The 21,067-nt window shown below is 64.0% G+C and overlaps 2 protein-coding genes across 12 annotated transcripts in view; one reads left to right on the forward strand and one right to left on the reverse strand.

Moving 5' to 3' along the window:
- The window catches only part of CYTH3 (cytohesin 3), a 105,012-nt gene extending 93,760 nt beyond the window's left edge, over positions 1-11,252 (forward strand). The window contains exons 5-13 of the mRNA XM_070064377.1: positions 1,384-1,502; positions 1,996-2,076; positions 4,207-4,319; positions 4,594-4,742; positions 5,387-5,498; positions 8,772-8,848; positions 8,931-9,002; positions 9,079-9,233; positions 9,368-11,252. Of these exons, the coding sequence (XP_069920478.1) occupies positions 1,384-1,502; positions 1,996-2,076; positions 4,207-4,319; positions 4,594-4,742; positions 5,387-5,498; positions 8,772-8,848; positions 8,931-9,002; positions 9,079-9,233; positions 9,368-9,440 (951 nt within the window). The 3' untranslated portion in view covers positions 9,441-11,252. The remainder of the gene's footprint in view (positions 1-1,383; positions 1,503-1,995; positions 2,077-4,206; positions 4,320-4,593; positions 4,743-5,386; positions 5,499-8,771; positions 8,849-8,930; positions 9,003-9,078; positions 9,234-9,367) is intronic.
- A 157-nt stretch (positions 11,253-11,409) lies between these two features.
- Positions 11,410-21,067, reverse strand: part of USP42 (ubiquitin specific peptidase 42) — a 51,114-nt gene continuing 41,456 nt past the window's right edge. For all 11 annotated transcript variants that reach the window (XM_051838982.2, XM_051838979.2, XM_051838976.2 and 8 more), the window contains 6 exons: positions 19,992-20,696; positions 19,798-19,892; positions 16,120-17,526; positions 14,873-15,174; positions 12,999-13,034; positions 11,410-12,399 (listed from right to left, as the gene is read on the reverse strand). In XM_051838982.2, the coding sequence (XP_051694942.2) occupies positions 13,027-13,034; positions 14,873-15,174; positions 16,120-17,526; positions 19,798-19,892; positions 19,992-20,696 (2,517 nt within the window). In that variant the 3' untranslated portion in view covers positions 11,410-12,399; positions 12,999-13,026. The remainder of the gene's footprint in view (positions 12,400-12,998; positions 13,035-14,872; positions 15,175-16,119; positions 17,527-19,797; positions 19,893-19,991; positions 20,697-21,067) is intronic.

Genomic DNA, 21,067 nt, shown 5'->3' on the forward strand with positions numbered 1-21,067 from the left:
TGCCCTGTCCCTCTCCCCTCCCTGGCGGGCCCCTACTGCCATCCCTGCCACTCCACGGTTCCCCTGCAGGCAAGGGAAGTGGACAGCCAACAGAAGCACCGGTCAGTGCACGGCTGGGTGGGAGCTGAGCGGTGTCTCCCTGCGTGAGTGTGGGGACGTTGGTTCAAGTCCCGGCCGCTCCAGTTCCAATCCAGCTCCCTGCTAATGGGAAAGCAGCAGAGGATGGCCCAAGTGCTTGGCCCCTGCCACCCACCTGGGAGACCCAGGTGAAGCTCCAGCTTCAGCCTGGCCCAGCCCTGGCTGTTGAAGCCGTTTGGGGAGTGAACCAGATAGAAGATCTCATGCACGGTGCCCCCTACCCCCTTTAACTCTGCCTTTCAAAAAATAAATCCTCGGGGGGTGGGGGAGTGGCCACCATGGCTCCAGTCATCACATCTGTGTCCAAGGCACAGAGAAGGAAGAGCAGTGCCAGCTCTCGGGTCCTTCCCCAGGTATCCACTGTAGGCTTCCATCTCTGGGCAGAGCCGTGTCACACCAGGCAAGGCGGGAGGTGATTATCCCCCAGCGGTGGCAGGGGCGAGGGGATTGGCCAGCCACAGCCTCTGGCACAAGTAGGGCTTCTCCCCGCGGGGGCCGATGGGCTTCCTGCACCTGGGGAGTGATAGGGCTGCCGCGTGGCCCCCTGGGGGGCCTCGCCCAGGGACCCGCTCGTCCGCCTGCTGAACGGTGTCGCCATGTGCGTCCACGCCCGCAGGGTTGTGACCCGGGGGTGCGCCGTGTGCATGTCCACGCCTGCAGGGTCGTGACCTGGGGGTGCCCCGTGTGCACGTCCATGCCTGCAGGGTCGTGACCCGGGGGTGCCCCGTGTGCGCGTCCACACCTGCAGGGTCGTGACCTGGGGGTGCCCCGTGTGCACGTCCATGCCTGCAGGGTCGTGACCCGGGCGTGCGCCGTGTGCGCGTCCACGCCTGCAGGGTTGTGACCCGGGGGTGCGCCGTGTGCGCATCCACGCCTGCAGGGTCGTGACCCGGGGGTGCCCCGTGTGCGTGTCCACGCCTGCAGGGTCGTGACCCGGGGGTGCCCCGTGTGCGTGTCCACGCCTGCAGGGTCGTGACCCAGGGGTGCCCCGTGTGCGTGTCCACGCCTGCGGGGTCGTGACCCGGGGGTGCCCCGTGTGCGCGTCCACACCTGCAGGGTCGTGACCTGGGGGTGCCCCGTGTGCACGTCCATGCCTGCAGGGTCGTGACCCGGGGGTGCGCCGTGTGCGCGTCCACGCCTGCAGGGTTGTGACCCGGGGTGCGCCGTGGGCGCCCACGCCTGCAGGGTCGTGACCGGGGTGCGTGGGAGCCACCCTGCCCAGCCCTTCCTCTCTCGCGTCCTCAGGGCATTCAGTTTCTGGTGGAGAATGACCTGCTGCAGAGTTCCCCGGAGGACGTGGCCCAGTTCCTGTACAAAGGAGAAGGCCTGAATAAGACGGTCATCGGGGACTACCTGGGGGAAAGGTGAGCCGGGGAGGGGCCCGGGCAGCCACCCCTCTGCTAGGCCTGCCTGAGCCCACGGGGCCTCTGCCTCTTCCCCCACAACCGCCCAGAGCGTAGGTCCTGACGGTCACCATGGACTTTGAACCAGAAGGCGGTGGGGTCAGACTTCGGCCTGTGCCTCAGCGAGGAGTCCACTCCACCTGGTGGAGGCGAGGGCGGGCGGCGGGGGCAGGAGAGGGCCACGTGCACCAACGCCCGGCGCCGTCTCAGTGGCTGGTTCCTGCTTCCGCTTCTTGCGGGGAATTCTTGGTTGGGGGGGGGGGGGAGGTGGAAGACCCACAGCTCCTCCTGTGAGGCCAGCAGGACCTGGCTCCGAAACCAGGCAGAGACCCACGGCCTCGGACGCGTCAGCAGCAGGCCGCCGGCAGTGCTGGGCCTCCCCGAGCGCGCCCCCAGTGCACACAGGCAGCGCACAGGCGCCCGGCGCTCAGCGCTGCTTCCCTGCCCTCCCCAGGGACGAGTTTAACATCAAGGTTCTTCAGGCTTTTGTCGAACTTCACGAGTTTGCCGACCTCAACCTCGTGCAAGCATTAAGGTAAGCTGCTCCCGGCGGGCTGGCCGAGGCCCAGGCGGCACCTGTGCGCTGCTCTGGGTGAGGGGCCGTGACAGCCAGCTCCTGTGCTGGCGAGACCGAAGAGCAGGGACGCACGTGTAGGGCAGGCGTCGCACCTGCTCCACGTGACACACACACACACACACACACACACACCCGCATCCTGTGGGTTCCTTGGCTGCCTTTTGGGTTGAGGCTGCTGGGTCCCGAGCACCAAGCACACGGGTACCCCCGAGTGCCAGGGAGGGTGTGGCCCTGCCACCATCAGTGGCCACCACCAGGCCCCTGTCTTTGTCCAAGGACAGTCAGGTGTCCCTGCAGCATTGGGGTGTGCGGCCCTGTGAGGGGTCTGCAGTGCCCCCGCACACCTCCTGTGTTGCTGGACGGAGGTTGTCTTGTTTCCTTCTGCTGTCCAGGCTGGGCCTCGTGGGCTCTGTCTGGTCTGGGTCTTGCACCCAGGGCCAGCTCGGGCAGAGCGGCAGGGACAGGGGTCTGGAGGGAGCCACCACTGTCTCGGGACGAGAGGGCCGTGGCCAGGTCTTGTCTGGGCCTCAGGCTCAGAGCTGCTCTGTGCTGTGCTCCTGGTACATGGCCCGTTTTCCCGCGAGCTGACTCGGGCTGCTCAGGGAGGTGTTGGCAGTGGGCGGCGTGCTCAGCGGCCGCGGTGCAGGTTCTCAGATCAGACTGGAAGCCGTCCTGAGACAGGCGTGGGCCTGGCAAGCGCGGGAGGTGCGTCCGTGGCGGCCACTGCCACTCTGGTTCCCGAGGGTGCAGGAAATCCTGTGGGTGTCGAGGCTGGTGCAGACCAGTGTGGACGGGCAGGGGCTACCCCACAGCTGCCCCCAGCAGACCCCGAGGGGCAGGGAGAGGGCAAAGCCACTGCCACAGAGGCAGTGGGCAGAGGGGGCTGGGGGCGGGGCCGGAGGCTTCTCTGAGGGCCGCTGTTCTACAGGAAACAGATCGCCTGAGGGCCAGGGCGAGGGGCAGACTGGGCCATCTGCCTGCTGTGGGTGGTGGGGCAGGGAGACCACGGCAGGGGCAGCGGGCAGGGGGTGGCTTTGCTGACCAGCCTGACGATGCCGGCACAGGTCCTGGCTGAGAGGGCCCAGGGTGTTCAGAGCGAGGGGAGGTGGAGCGAGGCCCCGAGGCAGCATCTTCGAGAGTTGCCGAGAAGAGGTGGGGTAGGCAGGAGCAGGGTCCCCCCAACCGTTGGGAGGCAGGATCAGTATCTGAAGCATGGAGAACCCAGGCCCCCATAGGCCCATACGCAGCTCTCGTCTGCAGGCCGAGGTCACCGCAGTGGCAGGCCCTGCCCCACAGCTGGCGTGAGGCCTGCCAACCGCAGGGAGTGGGACAGGCCACGGCCCTACCCCAGAGGAGCAGGCGCTGTGTAGACCGAAAAGTCAAGAAGGCCGGGCTGGGTGCTGGGAGTGGCCACAGTGGAGGTGGGGTGCCGGGGCCCCCAGCAAGAAGAGCGCATCTGAGGACCGGAGCGTCTGCTCCCGGCCTGGTCCCTGGGCGGCGGATCCTGCCTGTGTGGCTGGCCCGGGTCCCGGGAGGAGGACATGGCGTGTTTGCTGTCGGGGCCACGTGGGAGCCCGTGGGGCCCGTGGTAGGTGCAGGAGATGGCGGTAGTGGGGGCGGAGAAGCCCCGGGAGCCCGGGCGGTATGGTTTTTGGTTTGGATTTGATTGGAGAGACAGAGTGCTCCCCTCTGCTGGTTTGCCCCTCAGACGCCTGCAGGGGCTGACTCTGAGCCAGGCCAGAGCCAGGTGCCAGGGGCTCACACGGGTGGCAGGAGCCCAGCTACGTGAGCCGTCACTGCTGCCTCCCGGGGCCTGTCGGGAGTCTAACCAGGATGCAGGCCCAGGCCCTCTGATGGGGGACGCAGCCGTCCTGGGGGGCGGTGTGACTGCTGGCCAGATACCCCCTCCCGCGGTGCTGCTCCCGTCTGCCACAGAAGGGGGAGTGGCCGGCACACAAGCCCTGAGTCAGCGAATGGGAGGGCCTGGGTCTCCCGTTCCCACCCTGGGAGGAAGCAGCCTTGCTGGGGCTGGGCAGGAGCCGGGTGGGGGCCGCGCCTGCCTCCCGTGAGCTCGCCTCCTCCCCACAGACAGTTCTTGTGGAGCTTCCGACTGCCCGGGGAGGCGCAGAAAATCGACCGTATGATGGAGGCCTTCGCCTCGCGCTACTGCCTGTGCAACCCCGGCGTCTTCCAGTCCACAGGTGGGCGGCCCTGCCTTTATTCCCGCCCCTTTCACTTGCCAGTGAAAGCCAGTGACACAGCCCTGGCCTGTGACCCGGGCCTGCTCTCTGTGAGCTGGGATGGCCCTGCCCTGGGCCCCGGCCAGCCCCTCTCACATGCCCTAGAGGACGGCCTGCGGGCCAGGCTGCCTTGGCAGGGAGCTGTCGGCTGTCCGCCCCCCCGCCCCCCGCCTCTCCTTGTGGGACTCTGGGCCCTGGCCGCTGACCCCGCCACGCGCTCCCCCCCCCCCCGCAGACACGTGCTACGTGCTGTCGTTTGCCATCATCATGCTCAACACCAGCCTGCACAACCACAACGTGCGCGACAAGCCCACGGCCGAGCGCTTCATCACCATGAACCGCGGCATCAACGAGGGCGGCGACCTGCCCGAGGAGCTGCTGCGGGTGCGTTCCCCCCTCCCCCTCCCCTCCCCCTGCCCTCCCCCTCCTCCCCCTCCCCCTGCACCTCCCCCTCCCCCTGCCCCTCCCCCTCATCCTCCCTCTCCTCCTCCCCCCTCCTCCTCCTCCCCCTGCCCCTCCCCCTCATCCTCCCTCTCCTCCTCCCCCCTCCTCCTCCTCCCCCTCCCCCCTCCCCCTGCCCCTCCCCCTCATCCTCCCTCTCCTCCTCCCCCCTCCTCCTCCTCCCCTCCCCCCTCTCCCTCCCCCTCCTCCCCCTCCTCCTCCCCCCTCTCCCTCCTCCTCCTCCCCCTCTCCCCTCCCCCTCCCCCTCATCCTCCCTCTCCTCCTCTCCCTCCTCCCCCTCCCTCTCCCCTCCTTCCCACTCCTCCTCCTGCCCCTCCTCCTCCCCCGCCTCCCCTCCCCTGCCCCTTCTCCTCCCCCTCCTCCCCTACCCCTGCCCCTACCCCTCTCCTCCCCCTCCCCTTCCCCCTCCTCCCTCTCCTCCCCCTCCTCCTCCCCCTCCCCCCTCCCTCTCCCCCTTGCCCTCCCCCTCCCCCTCAGTGTAAGTCCCCTGGGGGAGCAAGCGGAGGCAAGGCCGGGCACGCACTCGCCGCGGCCCTGACCCGGCGCCCACTCTCTCCCGCCCGCAGAACTTGTACGAGAGCATTAAGAACGAGCCATTCAAGATCCCCGAGGACGACGGGAATGACCTGACGCACACGTTCTTCAACCCCGACCGGGAGGGCTGGCTCCTGAAGCTGGGTGAGCCGCCTGCGCCCCCGGCGGTCCTGGCCCCTCGCCCAGGGCAGCAGCGCCCGCGGGGCTCCTCCCAGCTCCTCCCAGCGAGCACCCCTGCCTTAGGAAGCGCAGTGCGGCCAGCGGCCGCCTCTCCGCGTCGTGGCGTTCCGAGCGAGGCCACGTTCAGTGTCCACGTCAGAGTAGCGCCCGGGCTGCAGGGCCCAGCCCAGACACCTGCTGAGTTAGCGTCCAGATGGGCCCGGGCGCCCGCGCCTTTATCCGCAGACAGCCTGCGTGCCTTCCTCCCGGTTTGGTGTGGCTGTGATTTCTGACGAGTGGTTTAAATGTGCCTTCTTGTTGTTTTCCTTCTGCCTGTGGCTCCCACCTTTGTGTTCTGTGACGGGCTGTCCCTGCTTGTCCTGCGTTAGGAGGTACGTACCCCTGGCTTCCGCCCCGCCTCGGCGGCTCATTCCTCTCCCGGTTCCTGTCCCTCACGTTGGTCTGTGTGACGCTCCGATCTGTGGCTGCCATCCATCTGATCCATGTGGCTTTGGACTCGCTGGGGTCAGTGTCCTGCACAGTGTGGTGAGGGGCCCGGGACAGCCTCCGGCCTGCATGCTCGCGGGTGCTGGGCCTGCGGCACCCGGCGGGCGGTCGTAGGCCTCCTGAGGGTTACCTGGGCGCCGGGGGTTGGAGTTGTGAGTGGTGCCGCCCGCCTCTCTGAGCTCAGACTGCTGCCGCGGAGCAGCAAGGGCGCCAGGCCCAGAGGACAGAGTGACTGGAACGTTGCACTCGGGGGAGGCGGTCCTGGCTCGGCGACCGGCACCGGCCTCCCCGAGCCCCCGGGGGTTCCACCCTGGACGTCGCGCCCGCCTCTCTGTGGTTCTGCGGAAGCTGGGGGAGTTGTAGATCTTTGCCCAGAGCTTTAGGTGGGGCCTTGGGTGGGGCTGGAGCGACCTCAGGTCCCTAGTGCCCTTGAGGGGCCGGGAACTGTTCCACTCGCCTGGCACGAGCTGGGCAGGGGGCAGCTGTGCGGACGTGAGTCCGTGAGGGAAGTCGAGGACTGCGCCCTCCATCTGTGGACGTGCTGAGGTGGAGCAGGCCCTGGGGGCAGTGGCCCAGCGGCAGCCGGGAGGACAGGGGCTGGCACCGGAGACCCTGGTACCCGCAGCCTCCCTGGAGGCAGCGGCTGAGTCTGGAGGCCTCTTCCACGCAGGCCCGGCGCCAGCCACGGGAGGAGCTGAGGGCCGGCCACTGGGCACGTGGTCCAGAGCTGGCTTTGAAGAGCCGCCAGGGAGCCGGGCTGGCGCGGCCGGGCGCGGTGAGGCGGGTGTGTGTCTCCAGGCCTGTTCTCAGGACGTGGCCTTGCCAGGCGACGCTCACGTGGCGGGTTTGGTTTTAGAGCAGGGGGCTCTGACGCGGGGGCTCCCCAGGGCGCGAGAGCATCGTGGCACCAGGCGCGGCTCACGGCTGTTAGGTGAGAAGCCCGGGAGTGGGATCCTACAGTCGAGTGTGGTAAACACACAGGTGTGGCCAGAGTCGCTCTGTCGTGAAGTCTGCACACGTGTGTCGGTGTGTGTGCACACGTGCCGTGTAAAGCCGGGGCGCGAGGCACCCTGCCAGGACAGCGTGGGTGCTTGTGCCGAGTGTAGGGAGAGCACAGGGTGAGCACAGAGCTTCGGCGCCGCAGGGCACTGCAGCTCCTGTCGGAGGGCCTCGCCCCGGCCCCTGCCGGGCCTGGCTCCAAGCTGACCCTGGGCCGAGCTGCATCTGGGCCGCTCCAGCCTGCAAGGCTCCCGTCTAGGAAACCCTCCTCCCTGGCCACTGGTGATGGCAGATGGGGACAGGCCCTGGGGGTGGGTGGGCAGCCAGGCCCTGCTTGCTCCCTTGGACGGGAACACAGAGGCAAAAGGCAGGTGCTGGACAGAGACGGCCACTGGCGCTGCCGGGGTGGATCTCGGAGCTCCTGGTCTGATGCCGAGTGCTCGGAGCCCTTGGGGGCTGCATGCAGGCAGGGGCGAGGCTGGCGTCTGTGTCACTGGACCCCCAGCTGCTGTTGGAGGATGGCGGGCAGGGGAGGGGCGGTGCAGGCAGGGGCGAGGCTGGCGGCTGTGTCACTGGACGCCCAGCTGCTGTTGGAGGATGGCAGGCAGGGGAGGGGCAGTGCAGGCAGGGGCAAGGCTGGTGTCTGTGTCACTGGACGCCCAGCTGCTGTTGGAGGATGGCGGGCAGGGGAGGGGCGGTGGGCTGGAGGACCTGGCCTTGAAGACAGCAGCTCAGAGCGGAAGGCTGGGCAGGGAGGCAGAGCAGAGCCCAGGCCGGGGGCAGGGGTGTGGTTCCAGCCCGGAGGTGAGAGCCGTGCTCACGGCTGGACGTGCAGGGCTGAGGAGGGAAGATGGGCATGGGGGCTCCCTCTCTACCCCCACCCCCGCCGCCGCCGCCGCCCTGGGTCTCTGCCCCGGGCAGATTGGGCTCAGCCAGCCTGGGACGTTCTGCTCCCACGGATTCTGTCACGTCTGTCTCGTGTGGGCCCTGGCTTTTTTGCTAGTGCCCTGTCTCTGCGTGGGGGCGCTGCGTGGGCTCCCTGGGGTCAGGGAGCGTGTGCCCCAGCTCCTCCTGGCGGGGGAGGGGGGCAGAAGCGAGGGGAAGGGCGGGGAGGCCGCCTCTCACCTGATGCCCTAGGCGGAGCAGGTTTTTCTCTGCATTCTCGCTTTACCTCGCACCGGGAGCTCGGGCCAGCACCGCAGGCCGCGTGGCAGCCTCTGCTGAGCGTGAGGGGAGGGGGAGGGGTGCACACGCATGTGCGTGTGTGTGTTGTGTGTGTGCGCTCTGTATCTTGTTAGAAGAGGAATGCAGTCTCCCGATTGCTGGGCAGGGGTTGACTGGTTCTGACGGCTCGCAGGGCCGCCCCAGTGCTGGGTGATGTGATGGCCGCCTGGACAGACCGGGGAGCCAGCAGCGACTCCATCTTGTTGCCATTTCACGGGAACGCAGCCCATCCATCACAGCTGACTCCTCCAGGAAGCGAGCGAGAGCCGGGCGGCCCCGGGTGGCCGTGGAGAGGGCGCCTGTGCGGCCTGGGGGTGAGGGTGCATGTGGGGCCCAGCCGAGCACCCAGCGCCCACCTGGACGGCCGGCTATGCCCTCTGTGTTCAGAAGGTCGAACGTTTTCACCAAGAAGGGAGCCTAAATCCCAGCGTGGCTCCTGGCGGCCCCTCTGGAAGTGCAGGCGTGCGGGGTCCTGGGCCCCCCTGGGCCCCGGGCAGCCCCGGCCTCACGAGAGCCCTCCACTTGCAGGCGGGCGTGTGAAGACCTGGAAGCGGCGCTGGTTCATCCTCACGGACAACTGCCTGTACTACTTCGAGTACACCACGGTAGGTAGGGGCCGCCCCCGCCCGGCCCCCGCCCGGCCCCCCGCCCGCCCGCCCGAGCCTGGCTGTGTGCTCTGTCTCGCAGGACAAGGAGCCCAGGGGCATCATCCCGCTGGAGAACCTCAGCATCAGGGAGGTGGAAGACCCGCGGAAGCCCGTAAGCCCCCGGCACCCTGTGGGTCCTGGGGTGGGGAGCCCCTGGAGCCCCCGTGACGGCCCCCTCTCCCCACCAGAACTGTTTTGAGCTTTACAACCCGAGCCACAAGGGCCAAGTCATCAAGGCCTGCAAGACGGAGGCGGACGGCCGCGTGGTGGAGGGGAACCACGTGGTGTACCGGATCTCGGCGCCCAGCCCCGAGGAGAAGGACGAGTGGATCAAGTCCATCAAGTGAGCGCGGCGGGCGCACGCGCCGGAGGCTCCCAGAGCTGGGCCACGGCGGTGCCTGGGGTGGCGGGAGGGTTCCCTGCTGCCCCGGCCAGCGCCGCCCGCCCGGGCCTAACCCGCTTTCCCTCCCTGCGCAGGGCCAGTATCAGCAGGGATCCTTTCTATGACATGCTGGCCACGAGGAAGAGGCGGATTGCCAACAAGAAGTAGAGGCGGCCTGGCTGCAGCAGGCCAAGAGCAGACGCGACCCCCGGCACCGGTGACCGGCAGCGGGCAGCACCGCACGCGCCGCTCGTGGTCCGCCATGAAACCCTGCAGCGCTCCCGCGGCACGCCCTGGGCGGGGTGGGGTGAACACTCTAAAGCCACTGTTCTCAGAATGGGAAAGGAAAAGCTACCACTGTTTTTATGAGGATTTTTTTCTCAGATATATAGGATTATAGCTTTTATATGCCTTTTTATACTCTGAAATTATAACGAAAGATACTTTCTAACAGTAGTATTTTTAGAATGGCAGCTATAAATTTAACTCCTGAACACAAGCATGTGCTGTGCACTGACCCCCACACATGTGCACACGCACGCTCGCACGCACCAGGGCAGGCGTGGCCCCTTAGGGAGTGGGAAGGGTGCCCCTCCCTTCAGCCCCAGCCTCTGGGCCCACGGCTACCATCTGAGTAAGCGAGGCCTAGACTGTGGTGACGGCGGCGTCAGGGTGGGCCCAGCACCGCTGAAGCCGAGAGCAAGCAGCTGCGGGACTGCGCTGCTGGGCCCCAGCACACGGCGGCCCCTGGCAGCCCGACGCCGCACACCAGCTCTGACCACAGCGCTGTGAAGACCCCAGGCGCACGCCAGTGTCTGTCACTGGGCCACTCACTTCACATGTCCTCCCGCCATGGTGGCACCTGGGCCGCTGACAGCAGGCCGGAGGGGGCACCGAGGGGCCCTGTGTGCTGGGGCCAGGCCTCTCCCCGTCAGGCGCCTCCTGCCCTGGGCCGCTTCCCCCCACCCGGGGTGCAGAGGTGCACCTGCAAGCTGCAGCAAATCCAAGTCGAGGGAAGCAGCTCTGCTGTGCGCAGGGCACACCCCTGGGAGCCGCCCAGGGTCGGCAGCACCCTGTCTTGACGGCAGCTGCCGAGGGGCCGAGGCCCAGGCCCCCACTTCCTGCACAGGCTCGCTGCTGTGTCCAGGCCTCAAGGCTTCCTGACCTTCTCATGCCTCGGATCTGAAGCTGGAGTCGGTGAGGACGGCGGGCAGCGTCCTTCCAGTGCCCGCCCGGGCGGCACACACTCCAGGGCCGGCCCCGCGTCTGCAGAGCTGGCTGTCTCGGGTGCTGGGAGAGGTGAGCCTGGCTGGAGTCACCTGGTGACGAACCTCTGCCTCACGGCCGCGGCGCCCACCACCAGGCACCTGCTCCAGGTCCTGCTGTGTCAGTATTAACGGGAAGGGCCGGCGGCCCTCAGGCCTGCGTGGGACGGGCCTCTGCCAGGGCTGCCCGGAGCAAACAGCCTCAGTCCATCCTGCTCCTCGCCCGACGCGTCCCAGCTCTGGCCAAAGACAAACTCCTGCGGAGAAACCCTGGGTGCGGAGGGCGCCTCCAGCCCGTCTCGCCGGGCCTGGACCCAGACGAGCAACGGGTCTTCGGGGTCACAGGTCACGTGTGAGCGGCAGACGGCTGAATGTGGTACCAGGTGGAGTCAACACAGGAGCTCTTTACGGGTGAAGCAGGACGGCTGCTTCGAAGCGACGCCTATTTTTCAAGTCACAAACGTGTTTATCGACATAGATGTGCTTTGCGCAAAGTTAGGTCTGTTGTAGACCAGAAACCGCAAGTTGTGATTTCTCACTTCCTTGTTTTTCTTAGGAGCATTTCTATTGACAGTGAGTTAGTCGATATGTAAATAGTGTAATGTATGCTGACCTCTGGAGTGTTTGTAATTCAGTGTACAGACCCCACAAGCTGCATGAAGAAATATTCTATTGATATTGATATCAAAATATATACTGATATTTTGTTGTAAAATTAGCGGGTGTGTGACTGTCGGAGCTCTTGCAAATACCGTGTTCACGAAATAAAAGCGAACGTGCTGTTCCCACAAGGCCGTCTGGGACAGGGGCTCTCGCGGTGAGACGTGCCTGTCGGCAAACGGAGCAAACAGTAAGAAAGACGAGCCGAGCTGTCTCCTTCGCTGCGTTTATATACTATATAAATTTTACATGCTGGATATTTACAGTGGGGCAAGTGCTTTTTTAATCTTTAAAAAAACAAAGATCAAACTTTAGACATCTCTGAACAACACAGACTGTATAAACCATACAGAGTATTCAGAATCCGACTGTATTAAATACAGTGCTCCCCACGCGTCTCCTGATGCAGGACCAGTGAATTATTACAAGTGTATCACAGTTTGATAGCATATCCATATTAAAAATAAAATCACAGTATGATTCTGTCTGTAACTAGAAACTGGAAGGGACCAAGCTGACAACTCACACCCCATATCATACAGTCAGGACAAGAGACACTGTATAAAAAGTGTTATGTAATAAAAACAGACTGTAGGCTTTACAAATGATGTTGGGATTATACATTCATAATGTAAATACTCATAACTGGTCAATTGATTGGAATAGTTCCACAAAGTTCAAAAACAGAACTTGTCTATAAAATACATCTTCAAATCTTGAATACAACTAAAATATGAAGCAAATTAGTTTCTAGTATCAGACATTACAGAGAACAGACTGCCCTCGAACGTCGACTTGAGAGCTTGGGAATCTTAAATAAGTCTTTAAATTAAACACACAGACTGTCAGTTTGTCCTTCCTCCCGGTTGGTCTTGCGCCAGCTGCCTGGCTCGGAGGGACATTACATGAGAGACAAGGGGTCAACCTGAGTCTGTAGTTAAGCAGCATTGAGATGTTCTCTTCCAGGGCAGGGCATCGTTTGCAGTGTGATCTATGTACACGGTATCTTACAACGGTCAGCAGTCGTAGAAAGTGTTCGTCCATTTGGAATAAGGGCAATTAAGAAAAGGTAAAAACTAAAAAAAAAGTTCTCCATGGTAAAATCTGTACAGTATTCACTAAAGAAGCACCACACAGATTGGAAGAGTCTCTGTTTATAACTTAAGCTGGGCTGGGGATGGCTTCTGTTGAACGTGTTCACTCTGAAAGGCAAGAGTCGGCAGGCGTTAGCGCCCCGTGCCCAGCCCTGCGGGGGGCCCCGCCACGCCCACCCACAACACCAAATGCCTCTGGTCCCCGGGTCCCCTCCTGCATCAGGCCTGATGAAGTGCGTCCCATCCGCACAAAGAGCCTCGCGACGTGAGCGTCAAACTGGTTCTTAGCCCCTGGGGCCATAGAGCTCGGGTGCTGAGTGACCCCAGACGCTCACGCAGGTTCTCAAGCGAAGCCCCGACTGCCCGCACACCACGTGCTGCCCCGGACTCGGGGCTGGGGCGCGAGCGCACGTCCCAGAGCAGGACGTGCGGCTCCGGCACAAGGGAGCGGGAGGGACAGAGGGTCCCCTCAGGCCAGTGGGGGTCTGGGCTGGGGAAACTGGGCCCACCCTCGCAGCATCTGGGTTCTGAGCTTTGAACTCAAGCCCCTTCTCTTACAATGAGAGGGGAAGGCAAGGAGCCACTGCCTGGATGGAGGGCCGCGTGTCTCCCAGCCGGCACCAGCCAGCAGAGGGGCACGAGGCCCGGGGTGGGGACCCCCGGGGGCCTGACCCCTCCGTGCCTCTGCAGACAGGACAGCGGCTTACCGTAACTGGTGGGTCTCTGAGGCCGTTTTCAATCACCTACAAGGTAAAGGTTAGGAATCAGATTTTAACATCAGTGCAGAACTGCTGGTGCCTGTGCCATGCGTGTGCTCTCACAGCAGGCGCCAGGAGTCCACCCCACAGAAGCGGGGCCACTCGGGTGGCACATGTAGCTACTTCTCCGAGAGCGTGTGGTGCCAGGGCCACTGGTCCCAGTGGGATGAGGTGCCGAGTAGGATGTCCCCCCCCCCCCCCCGGAGGGCAGGACAGATCTCAGGCACAGCAGAGCAGGGAGGGCATGCGCACAAGGGCATCCACCCGCAGGCCGGGCTGGGCCGTGGGCTCCTGAGCCTGCGCTCACGGCAAACCAGGTCCCAGTGCCATCACACTGGGAACTCTGCCCTATGGCCTGGCCGCCCCAGGAGCCTGGTGGTCTACCAGGATAGAAGATTCCACCAAAAATTCTGGGATCCTGGGCTGGCGCTGTGGGATAGCAGGCAAAGCCACCGCCTGTAGTGCCAGCATCCCATATGGGCGCTGGTTCGAGTCCCAGCTGCTCCACTTCCGACCCAGCTCTCTGCTATGGCCTGGGAAAGCAGCAGAAAATGATCCGAGTGCTTGGGCCCCTGCACCCACGTGGGAGACCCAGATGGAGCTCCAGGCTCCTGGCTGCAGCCAAGCCCAGTCCCAGCTGTCAAGGCCATTTGGGGAGGGAACCAGCAGATGAAAGACCTACCAGTCTCTCACTCTCTAACTCAGCCTTTCAAACACAGATACATCTTTGAGGAAACAAAACCAAACCTGCAGGACAGACCCACTGCCCGGCTTCACCCCAGGTGGGCGTGATGCCCTGCACCACGCAGGGGGCATCGCCCCTCACCAGCCCCCTCCCCAAAAGCCACTTCCTCCAGAAGTGCACATGGCTTCCTAGAGCCACACGGAGGAGCACTGCAGCCCCCCCCTCCCCCCGGAGCTCCTGTGCTCACAGCCACGGCCCCAGCTCCATGCTGCCAGCACTCGGGGCCCAGCCCAGCTGCCTGGTCCTCCTGCCAACTCCCTTCCAACAACCACCCCACACTTGCTGCGGCCACTGCAGGAGATGGGCCAGCCCCAAGTCTCCCCCTGCCCCACAGAGCACACCTCAGCCAGGCCCAGGACACAGCAGAGCGCCAAAACCCTCAAGAGCCAGCCGGCAGACACGTGCCACGGCAGGTACGCCTTTCTGCAGGGTGGCGGCCGGCACACTTCCCGCTAGGGGTTGGCGCGGCGCCTTCAGCTCTCAGGCCCGGGCTGCGACGCCTGTGCAGCGGGAGCAGCGGCAGACAGGCCCGGGCGCGCCGTGCGCCCAGCCAGCCTCGGGCAGGTCTGTGATCACTGAAAAAGGTCATGTGGGCCCAGCACAGCATCGGCTGCCGCCATGCACGGAGCCTGTTCCTAAGGCGCCCAGGGTTCCCTTCCAGGAGGGAACGAGAGCAGAGGGCCGCTGACCCGAGGGCGGGCGTCCGTCCGTGACCGGGCAGCCCGGCGTGCAGAGCAGGTGAGCGCGACCCCCGCTGACCAAGGGGCCGGCCCCAAACTCGGGGCACACCCAGGAGGCCAGAAGAGTAAGTGTACAATACACACAGACTTTCAAAACATCCCGCAAACAGGACTGCTGGTCCCTCGTGAGGGGAAACAGACCCCCAGAGCCGCGCACCCCAGGGCTCTGATGGCGCCCAGCTCCGCGGGGCTGAGGCGGTCCCCACACGCTCACGGCCCACACCACACAGGGCCGAGGCCGCGCGGGGGCGGGGGCGGGGACGGGGCGGCTCTGGGCGACTGTGCCCCTTTCACGCACTGCAAGTTTCCATCTTCTTGATCCCAGAGTCTCCTCTTACCCTGGCCATGCTCAGACAGACGACCCCTGCTGGCCCGGCCCTCCGGTCGGAAATGCTTGGTTTTCTCGCGGCAAGGGCCGAGCCCCTCCAGAGGCAGGGCGTCGGCGAGGAGGAAGCCGCCCTCTGCTCTCCGGAAATGGTCCACAGTCTCACAGCTCGCGGCCTTGGCTACGTGTAGTTCCGGCGCTTTCACAAAGTCCTCGGACTTCCTCGAGTGTCTCTTCTTCTTCTTCTTCTTCTTCTTGTGTCTGTGGAGGTCGGCGTCAGAGCTCGCCCCTGCAAGGTCCGAATCCTGCTGATGCCTGCCAAAGAAGCAGCGGGATCGTAACACCTGGAGGCAGACTCGCCTCACAGAGGCCCGGGCCCCTGCCGTGTGCACCCCTGCTGGGCAGCGACGCGTGGCTGTGGTGGCTTTCCCTGGCCTACCTCTAGGCTGAGGGCCACCCACTCACCAACCGCTGCCTGGTCAGCAGTGCGGGCCCCACTCTGCTCCCTTTCCCTGCAACCACGGCCGCTCCACCAGGCGTCTCGGCACAGGTCCCCAGCTCAGGTAACACTGTCCATGGCTCCGGGAAGCCGCTGCCACCCGGGCTTCTGCCTGTGCTCGGCCACCTCAGCATCTTAAACTCCAGTGTCCTGCCTGGACTCCAAACGGAGAAGTGGAGACAAAAACACACACCAGCGGCCGGCACCGCGGCTCACTAGGCTAATCCTCCATCTGCAGCACTGGCACCCCGGGTTCTAGTCCCTGTCGGGGCGCCGGATTCTGTCCCGGTTGCCCTCTTCCAGGCCAGCTCTCTGCTGTGGCCAGGGAGTGCAGTGGAGGATGGCCCAGGTGCTTGGGCCCTGCACCCCATGGGAGACCAGGAGAAGCACCTGGCTCCTGGCTTCGGATCGGTGCAGTGCACTGGCCATAGCAGCCATCTGGGGAGTGAACCAACGGAAGGAAGACCTTTCTCTCTGTCTCTAACGCTGCCTGTAAAAAAAAAAAAAAAAAAAAAAAACCCACACACAACAGCAGGTTTCAGCATCCCCACTCTGGGGGTGCAGGCTAAGGGGAAAAGCACGGGCCCCCCCGTCTTCTGCCCGCCTCTGCAGACACAACCCCTCAACCAAACGTGCACACAGCAACGGAGTCACGTGACAGAGCACACTCGCAGCCGGGGCCCCCGCGCACGGTGGCCCGCAGAGCCGCCGACCGTAGGGCCGCCCCAGCGCCCGCCCTGCCCGCGCGAGGCCGCCCTCACCTGCAGCCGCGGTCTCGGTGTTTGTCTTTGGATTTCTTTTTCTTCTTTGACTTTTTGTGCTTCTTGGCTTTTGGCTCCTCCACGGGCTCCTTCTGTGGGCTCCTGGGGGCTCTGGCAGCGGCGTGGCCGTCGGTTTCCAGGCTGCCGTACCTCCGCTTGCGGCCCCGCGCGTCCTCGTGCTCATGGCACCGGTCCGAGAGGCGGGCGCCACTGTCCTGGGTGGCAGGGGTGGCCCTCTCGGGGCCCAGGGGCAGGGCCGGGGCAGCGCCCACGCGGGGGCCGTGCAGGTGGCGCCGCTCCTTGTCCCTGGCCGGGGCCTCGTAGCCCTTCCTGCCACTGCGGTGGTCCTTGTAGGGCCGGCTGCCGTGCGGCGCCGCCCGCGCGTGCTCCCGGGCTCCGTGGAAAGGCTTCCACTCCCGGGCGGCGTACGGGGCGTACCTGTCGTGGTAGTACCTGCACTTGTCCCACCTCATCCTGTCCACGTAGCACTTCTCGCGGCCCCAGCCGTGCTCGCTCTCCGAGTGGTGGTACCGGCTCCAGTCCTGGTCGGAGGCGCTCCTGTTGCGCGAGTGGTGGTGGCCGTACCGGCCCAGAGAGCGGCGCTCGCCGGGGCTGAGCTGCTCGCCGTGGCTCAGGGGGTGCGGGCCGCCGCCGCAGGGCTCGCGGGTGCAGCGCGGCTTCTTGTGGTGGCGGCCGTCGGTCCTGCTCCGGCTGTCCCGCGCGTGCTCCCCGCTGGAGGACCGCCCCCTCCAGTTACGGTAATGGCCGCGGTCAGCCTTCCGGGGGCCGCCGATTCTTTCCTTCGCGGGAGAGCGATCTGGAACACTCTGCCCGCTCTTGCTGTCGTCAGCCCTCTCCCCGCGGCTCTGCTCGGGGCCGCCTTCCGGGTGGCTCCCCGCAGTCCTGTCCGGCTGAGGGGGGGGCGTCGCATCTGCAGGTGAACCCGAGCTTCCGGAAGGCTCCCTGCTGAGGGACACGGCCGGCTTCTGCTCACACGCATCTTCAGAAGGGACGGTGGGGGCTGGGCTCAACCTCTCCACGGGCTCCGTGGGCGCCGAGTCCTGGGGGCTGTCCACCACCGGCCCCGTCGCCTCCTGGGGTGGGCTGCTGGGGTCCTCGGGCAGGCTGTCGGAGTCGCCTCGCGGGGAGGGCGGGCCAGCCCCCACGGCATTCTGGGCCGTGGCATGCGGGCTGCTGGCCCCGGGCGGGGGCTCCTCCGCCACTGCTGAGGTCTTGTCAGGGACTTCTTCTTTGGTAGAGGTGACGCCGGGGTCGGAGGGCAGCGTGGCCTTCTTCACGTTCCCGCCCAGGCCGGCGGCCCTCTCCTGGGCAGCGGCAGGGGCACCGCCAGCCTCAGGCTCGGGGGCTGCATCCTCGGGAGGGTTCTTCTCCGCTCCAGCTACGCCGCTAAGAAAGAAAGACCAACAGTCAGCCCGGCTCCGTGAGCTGCACCACCGGCCGACCGCGACAGGCCGCGCGAGGGTCTGGCTGAGCCCCAGCAGGCTCCACGCTGCTGTCCCCACTGCACACACGCAGAATCCTGCATCAGGCCTACATCCTGTCCTAGTTTTCAGCAGCACCAGCCCCGTGCGTCTTAACCTTCTGTTTCTGCAGGCACCTAATTCCTTACGATCTCACGACCTCATCTACACCAAACGTCGGGGGGCCTGGGGGGGTACTCTGACTCTCCCTCACAATCCCTGAGCTCTGCACAAGCCCCGCAAGGGAGCCCCCGGGGACTCGAGTCGGCTTCGGGCACGGCCACAGGGTAGGGAAGCCGCCAGGAGACACTGACGACTGACGAGTCAGCACAAAGTGCGCACGCGTGGTGGCTTTGCGTGTCACCCCCTGCAGGTGACTCACACACGCTACAGCTGACGGCCTCCAAGCTGGATGAGGACAGAAGCCAGGCGGTCACCACGGAAGCGGGCGAGGAGCCCAGGCTTTCTAACCTCACGGTGAGCGGGGACCGAGTGCTCCCTGCCCACAGGGTCCACGCTGTCCCCAGGCGAGGAAGACTTCCTCTGCAGAGCCGTCCTCTGCGGGGGCAGCTCCGCCAGCCAGGGGCCACTGGAGGCACCGAGAGATGGGCCTGCTGGCACGAGTCCCACGCCACAGTGGGAAACCCCAGCCGTGACGGAACCTGCAGTTTCCGCTACATTTTCCAGGGCAACCGCGGTGTCAATGCAGAGATGGCCAAACTCTAATTCTGTCGGAACTTGGCAGGAACACAGCGTCCTGACGGCTTCTACGTGTGGCCTGAGCGAGCTGCCCACAGGGCCCGTTGCTGACGGCCTCACCCGTGCGGCCCGCAGTGAGAGTGCTCTCGCCTGGAGGCAGCAGGGACCCAGCCGTCGCTGCACTGTGACCCACTTTCTCTACACTCCTCAGTCCCCTGAGTGGAGTTCAGGACTCTAGAGGGAGTGTCACAAACTCTGTGCTCCCTGAGAGGGGAGGCGCCCTCACACGTCTTCACATACTGGTTACTACAAAGATTCAGTGGGGGCAGGAGCTGTGGTGCAGCAGGCTAAGCTGCCACGGCAACGCTGACGTCCCATCCGTCCCATCCACCTCCCGCTGACGCAGCTGGGCAGGCGGCAGAAGACAGTTCAGAACACCTGGGTCCCTGCCTCCCACGTGGGGACCAGGACGCAGTTCCAGGCTGCTCGCTTCAGCCTGGCTTAGCCTCAGCTGGTGCAGCCATTTGGGGACTGAACCAGCAGATGGAAGAGCTCCTTTGATTTTCCCCCACTGTCTCTTTCTCTCTGATGCTCCTGCCTTTCAAAAAAATAAAACTCTTAAAGAAAAAAAAAAAAAAGCAGCCAGCACTGTGGCGTAGCAGATAATGCTGCAGACTGCAGTGCCGGCATCCCACATGGATGCTGATTCCAGTCCTGGCTGCTCCTCTTCCGATCCAGCTCTCTGCTGTGGCCTGGGAAAGCAGTAGAGGATGGCCCAAGTCCTTGGGCCCCTGCACCACGTGGGAGACCTGGAGGAGGCTCCTGGCTTCAGATCAGCACAGCTCTGGCCGTTGTGGCCATTTGGGGAGTGAACCAGGGGATAGAGGATCTTTCTCTCTTTTCCTCTCTCTAACTCTGCATTTTAAATAAAATAAATAAATCTTTAAAAAAATGAAGAAAAAAAAAGAACAGATTAAATGAAGGGTGGGCACCGATTAGGTGCTGTGGCACAGCAGGTTGTCACCAATTACAATGCCCGCACCCAGGGTCAGAGCGCCAGCTGCTCTGCTTCTGATCCAGCTTCCTGCCAATGGAATCAGGTCCCTGCCACCCGGCTGCGAGACCTGGATGGAGTTCCCGGCCTCTGGGGCTTCAGCCTGGCGCAGTCCAGCAGGTGAAGAGCTACCTCTCTGTCACACTGGCTTTCAAGGAGACAAAAATAAACTGCATTCACAGGCAAAGATCAAATGAGATCTTGGCATCAAATTCAGAAGTACGCCAGTAACACGGCCAGGCAGGCAGCCAGGCTGTGCGGGAGGGCCCAGCGGCCTGCGGACACGCCTCCCCAGACTCTTGGTGCCATTTGCTACATTTTTTCCTTACTCTTCGAAGGGAAGCAAATGATCAAACCCTATCATTAGTCAAATCCTGCCAGGACTCCAAGTGCTCATCCTAAGACCTCTGCAGTGCCCCGCGTGCCACGGCCTTCTTGTTTTACCTGGTCTCATCTGCTGGGCCTCTCGCTCTGCTGCTGAGTTGGAAGGTCTCTAAGAGCTTGTCTTCCGGGAGAGACGGCAGAGGAGCAGGCGCCAACTACAAGAAAAAACAGACACTGCCGTTCTAGCCGCCAGCTCGCACGCTGCCCTAAACAAGACAAGCAAGGCCTGCCCCTGCCCCCGGCCGCCTGCTCACCTCCCCAGCGAGACCGTTCGCCTTAGAGAAGCCATTTTCTGAGTGCGGAGCAGGCTGGACTTGGCAAGCGGCGCCATCAGAGGACAACCCATTCTCCTTCGGGCCGCTGTCGGCACCATTAGCACCACTGAGAGGAGGGGGCTCCGGAAGCGCGTGCTGAGAGGCCTCGCCACCTTCCATGTCCCGAGCAGGAGAGCGGGGGTCCTCGGTCGTGCCGACCCCAACTCCGTTCTCTTGACTCAGCCCCCGGGGCTCCTCGTCCGACTCCTCGGATGACTCGGCGCCGTAGGGGACCAGCACGCTGGCGCTCAGCTGCGACCTGCCGTTCACCATGGGCTTGCAACAGGGCTTTGCGACCTTACCGGGACCTGACGCTGCAGGTGCACTCGAGGTAGGCTGTATTGCAGAAGGAGTGGCAATGGTAGAAGAGGGGGCCGGCTTGTTCGGGATCTCCAAGGAATTGCTATGAAGGCTAGGCTGAGACTGACCTTGGCGAACAGGCAACTTGTTGTGAATACTGATTGTGATTTTTTGTTTCTTGGGATGTTCCGGAATAACAGAGGACCTGTTAACTGACCAGTTTTGAACAGAAGCGGAAGCATTGACAGGACTAGCCCTGTTGACAGTGGAATTTCCATTAGGACTTGACATGGAACTGCTTGGTGTGTCTTTCAATGGTCCGGTCCCGTTTAAGTGAGGAGGATTCTGGGGGGGCGGAAACAATAGCAGGCTCAGAGCTGAGACACCGGTCACCAATACAGACTCTGGCTGCAGGCCCATTCTCATTTGGGCCTTTTTCTTTTTAGGGCTAACAAATTTTACACAGCTACAAATACCTTCCTTTTCTTCCACCTTCTCCTACCCACAGACATTTCTTACAGGGCCCAGTTTTCTGGCAATTAATTGACAAGTAAGACAACTGTGTTTGTCAGAACACAACCCAAGACCATATTCTTTCTGTTCAAATCTGACAGAAATGAACAAGCCCCCCTGGGCAGGAGACCACACACGTGTTCCTCGGCGGGTTTCCCAGGAAGTTGGCACACAGAGGCAGAGGGAAGTGCCCCTGCCCACGG

The sequence above is a fragment of the Oryctolagus cuniculus genome, chromosome 19, assembly GCF_964237555.1.
Source record: "Oryctolagus cuniculus chromosome 19, mOryCun1.1, whole genome shotgun sequence".
Taxonomy (NCBI): Eukaryota; Metazoa; Chordata; class Mammalia; order Lagomorpha; family Leporidae; genus Oryctolagus; species Oryctolagus cuniculus.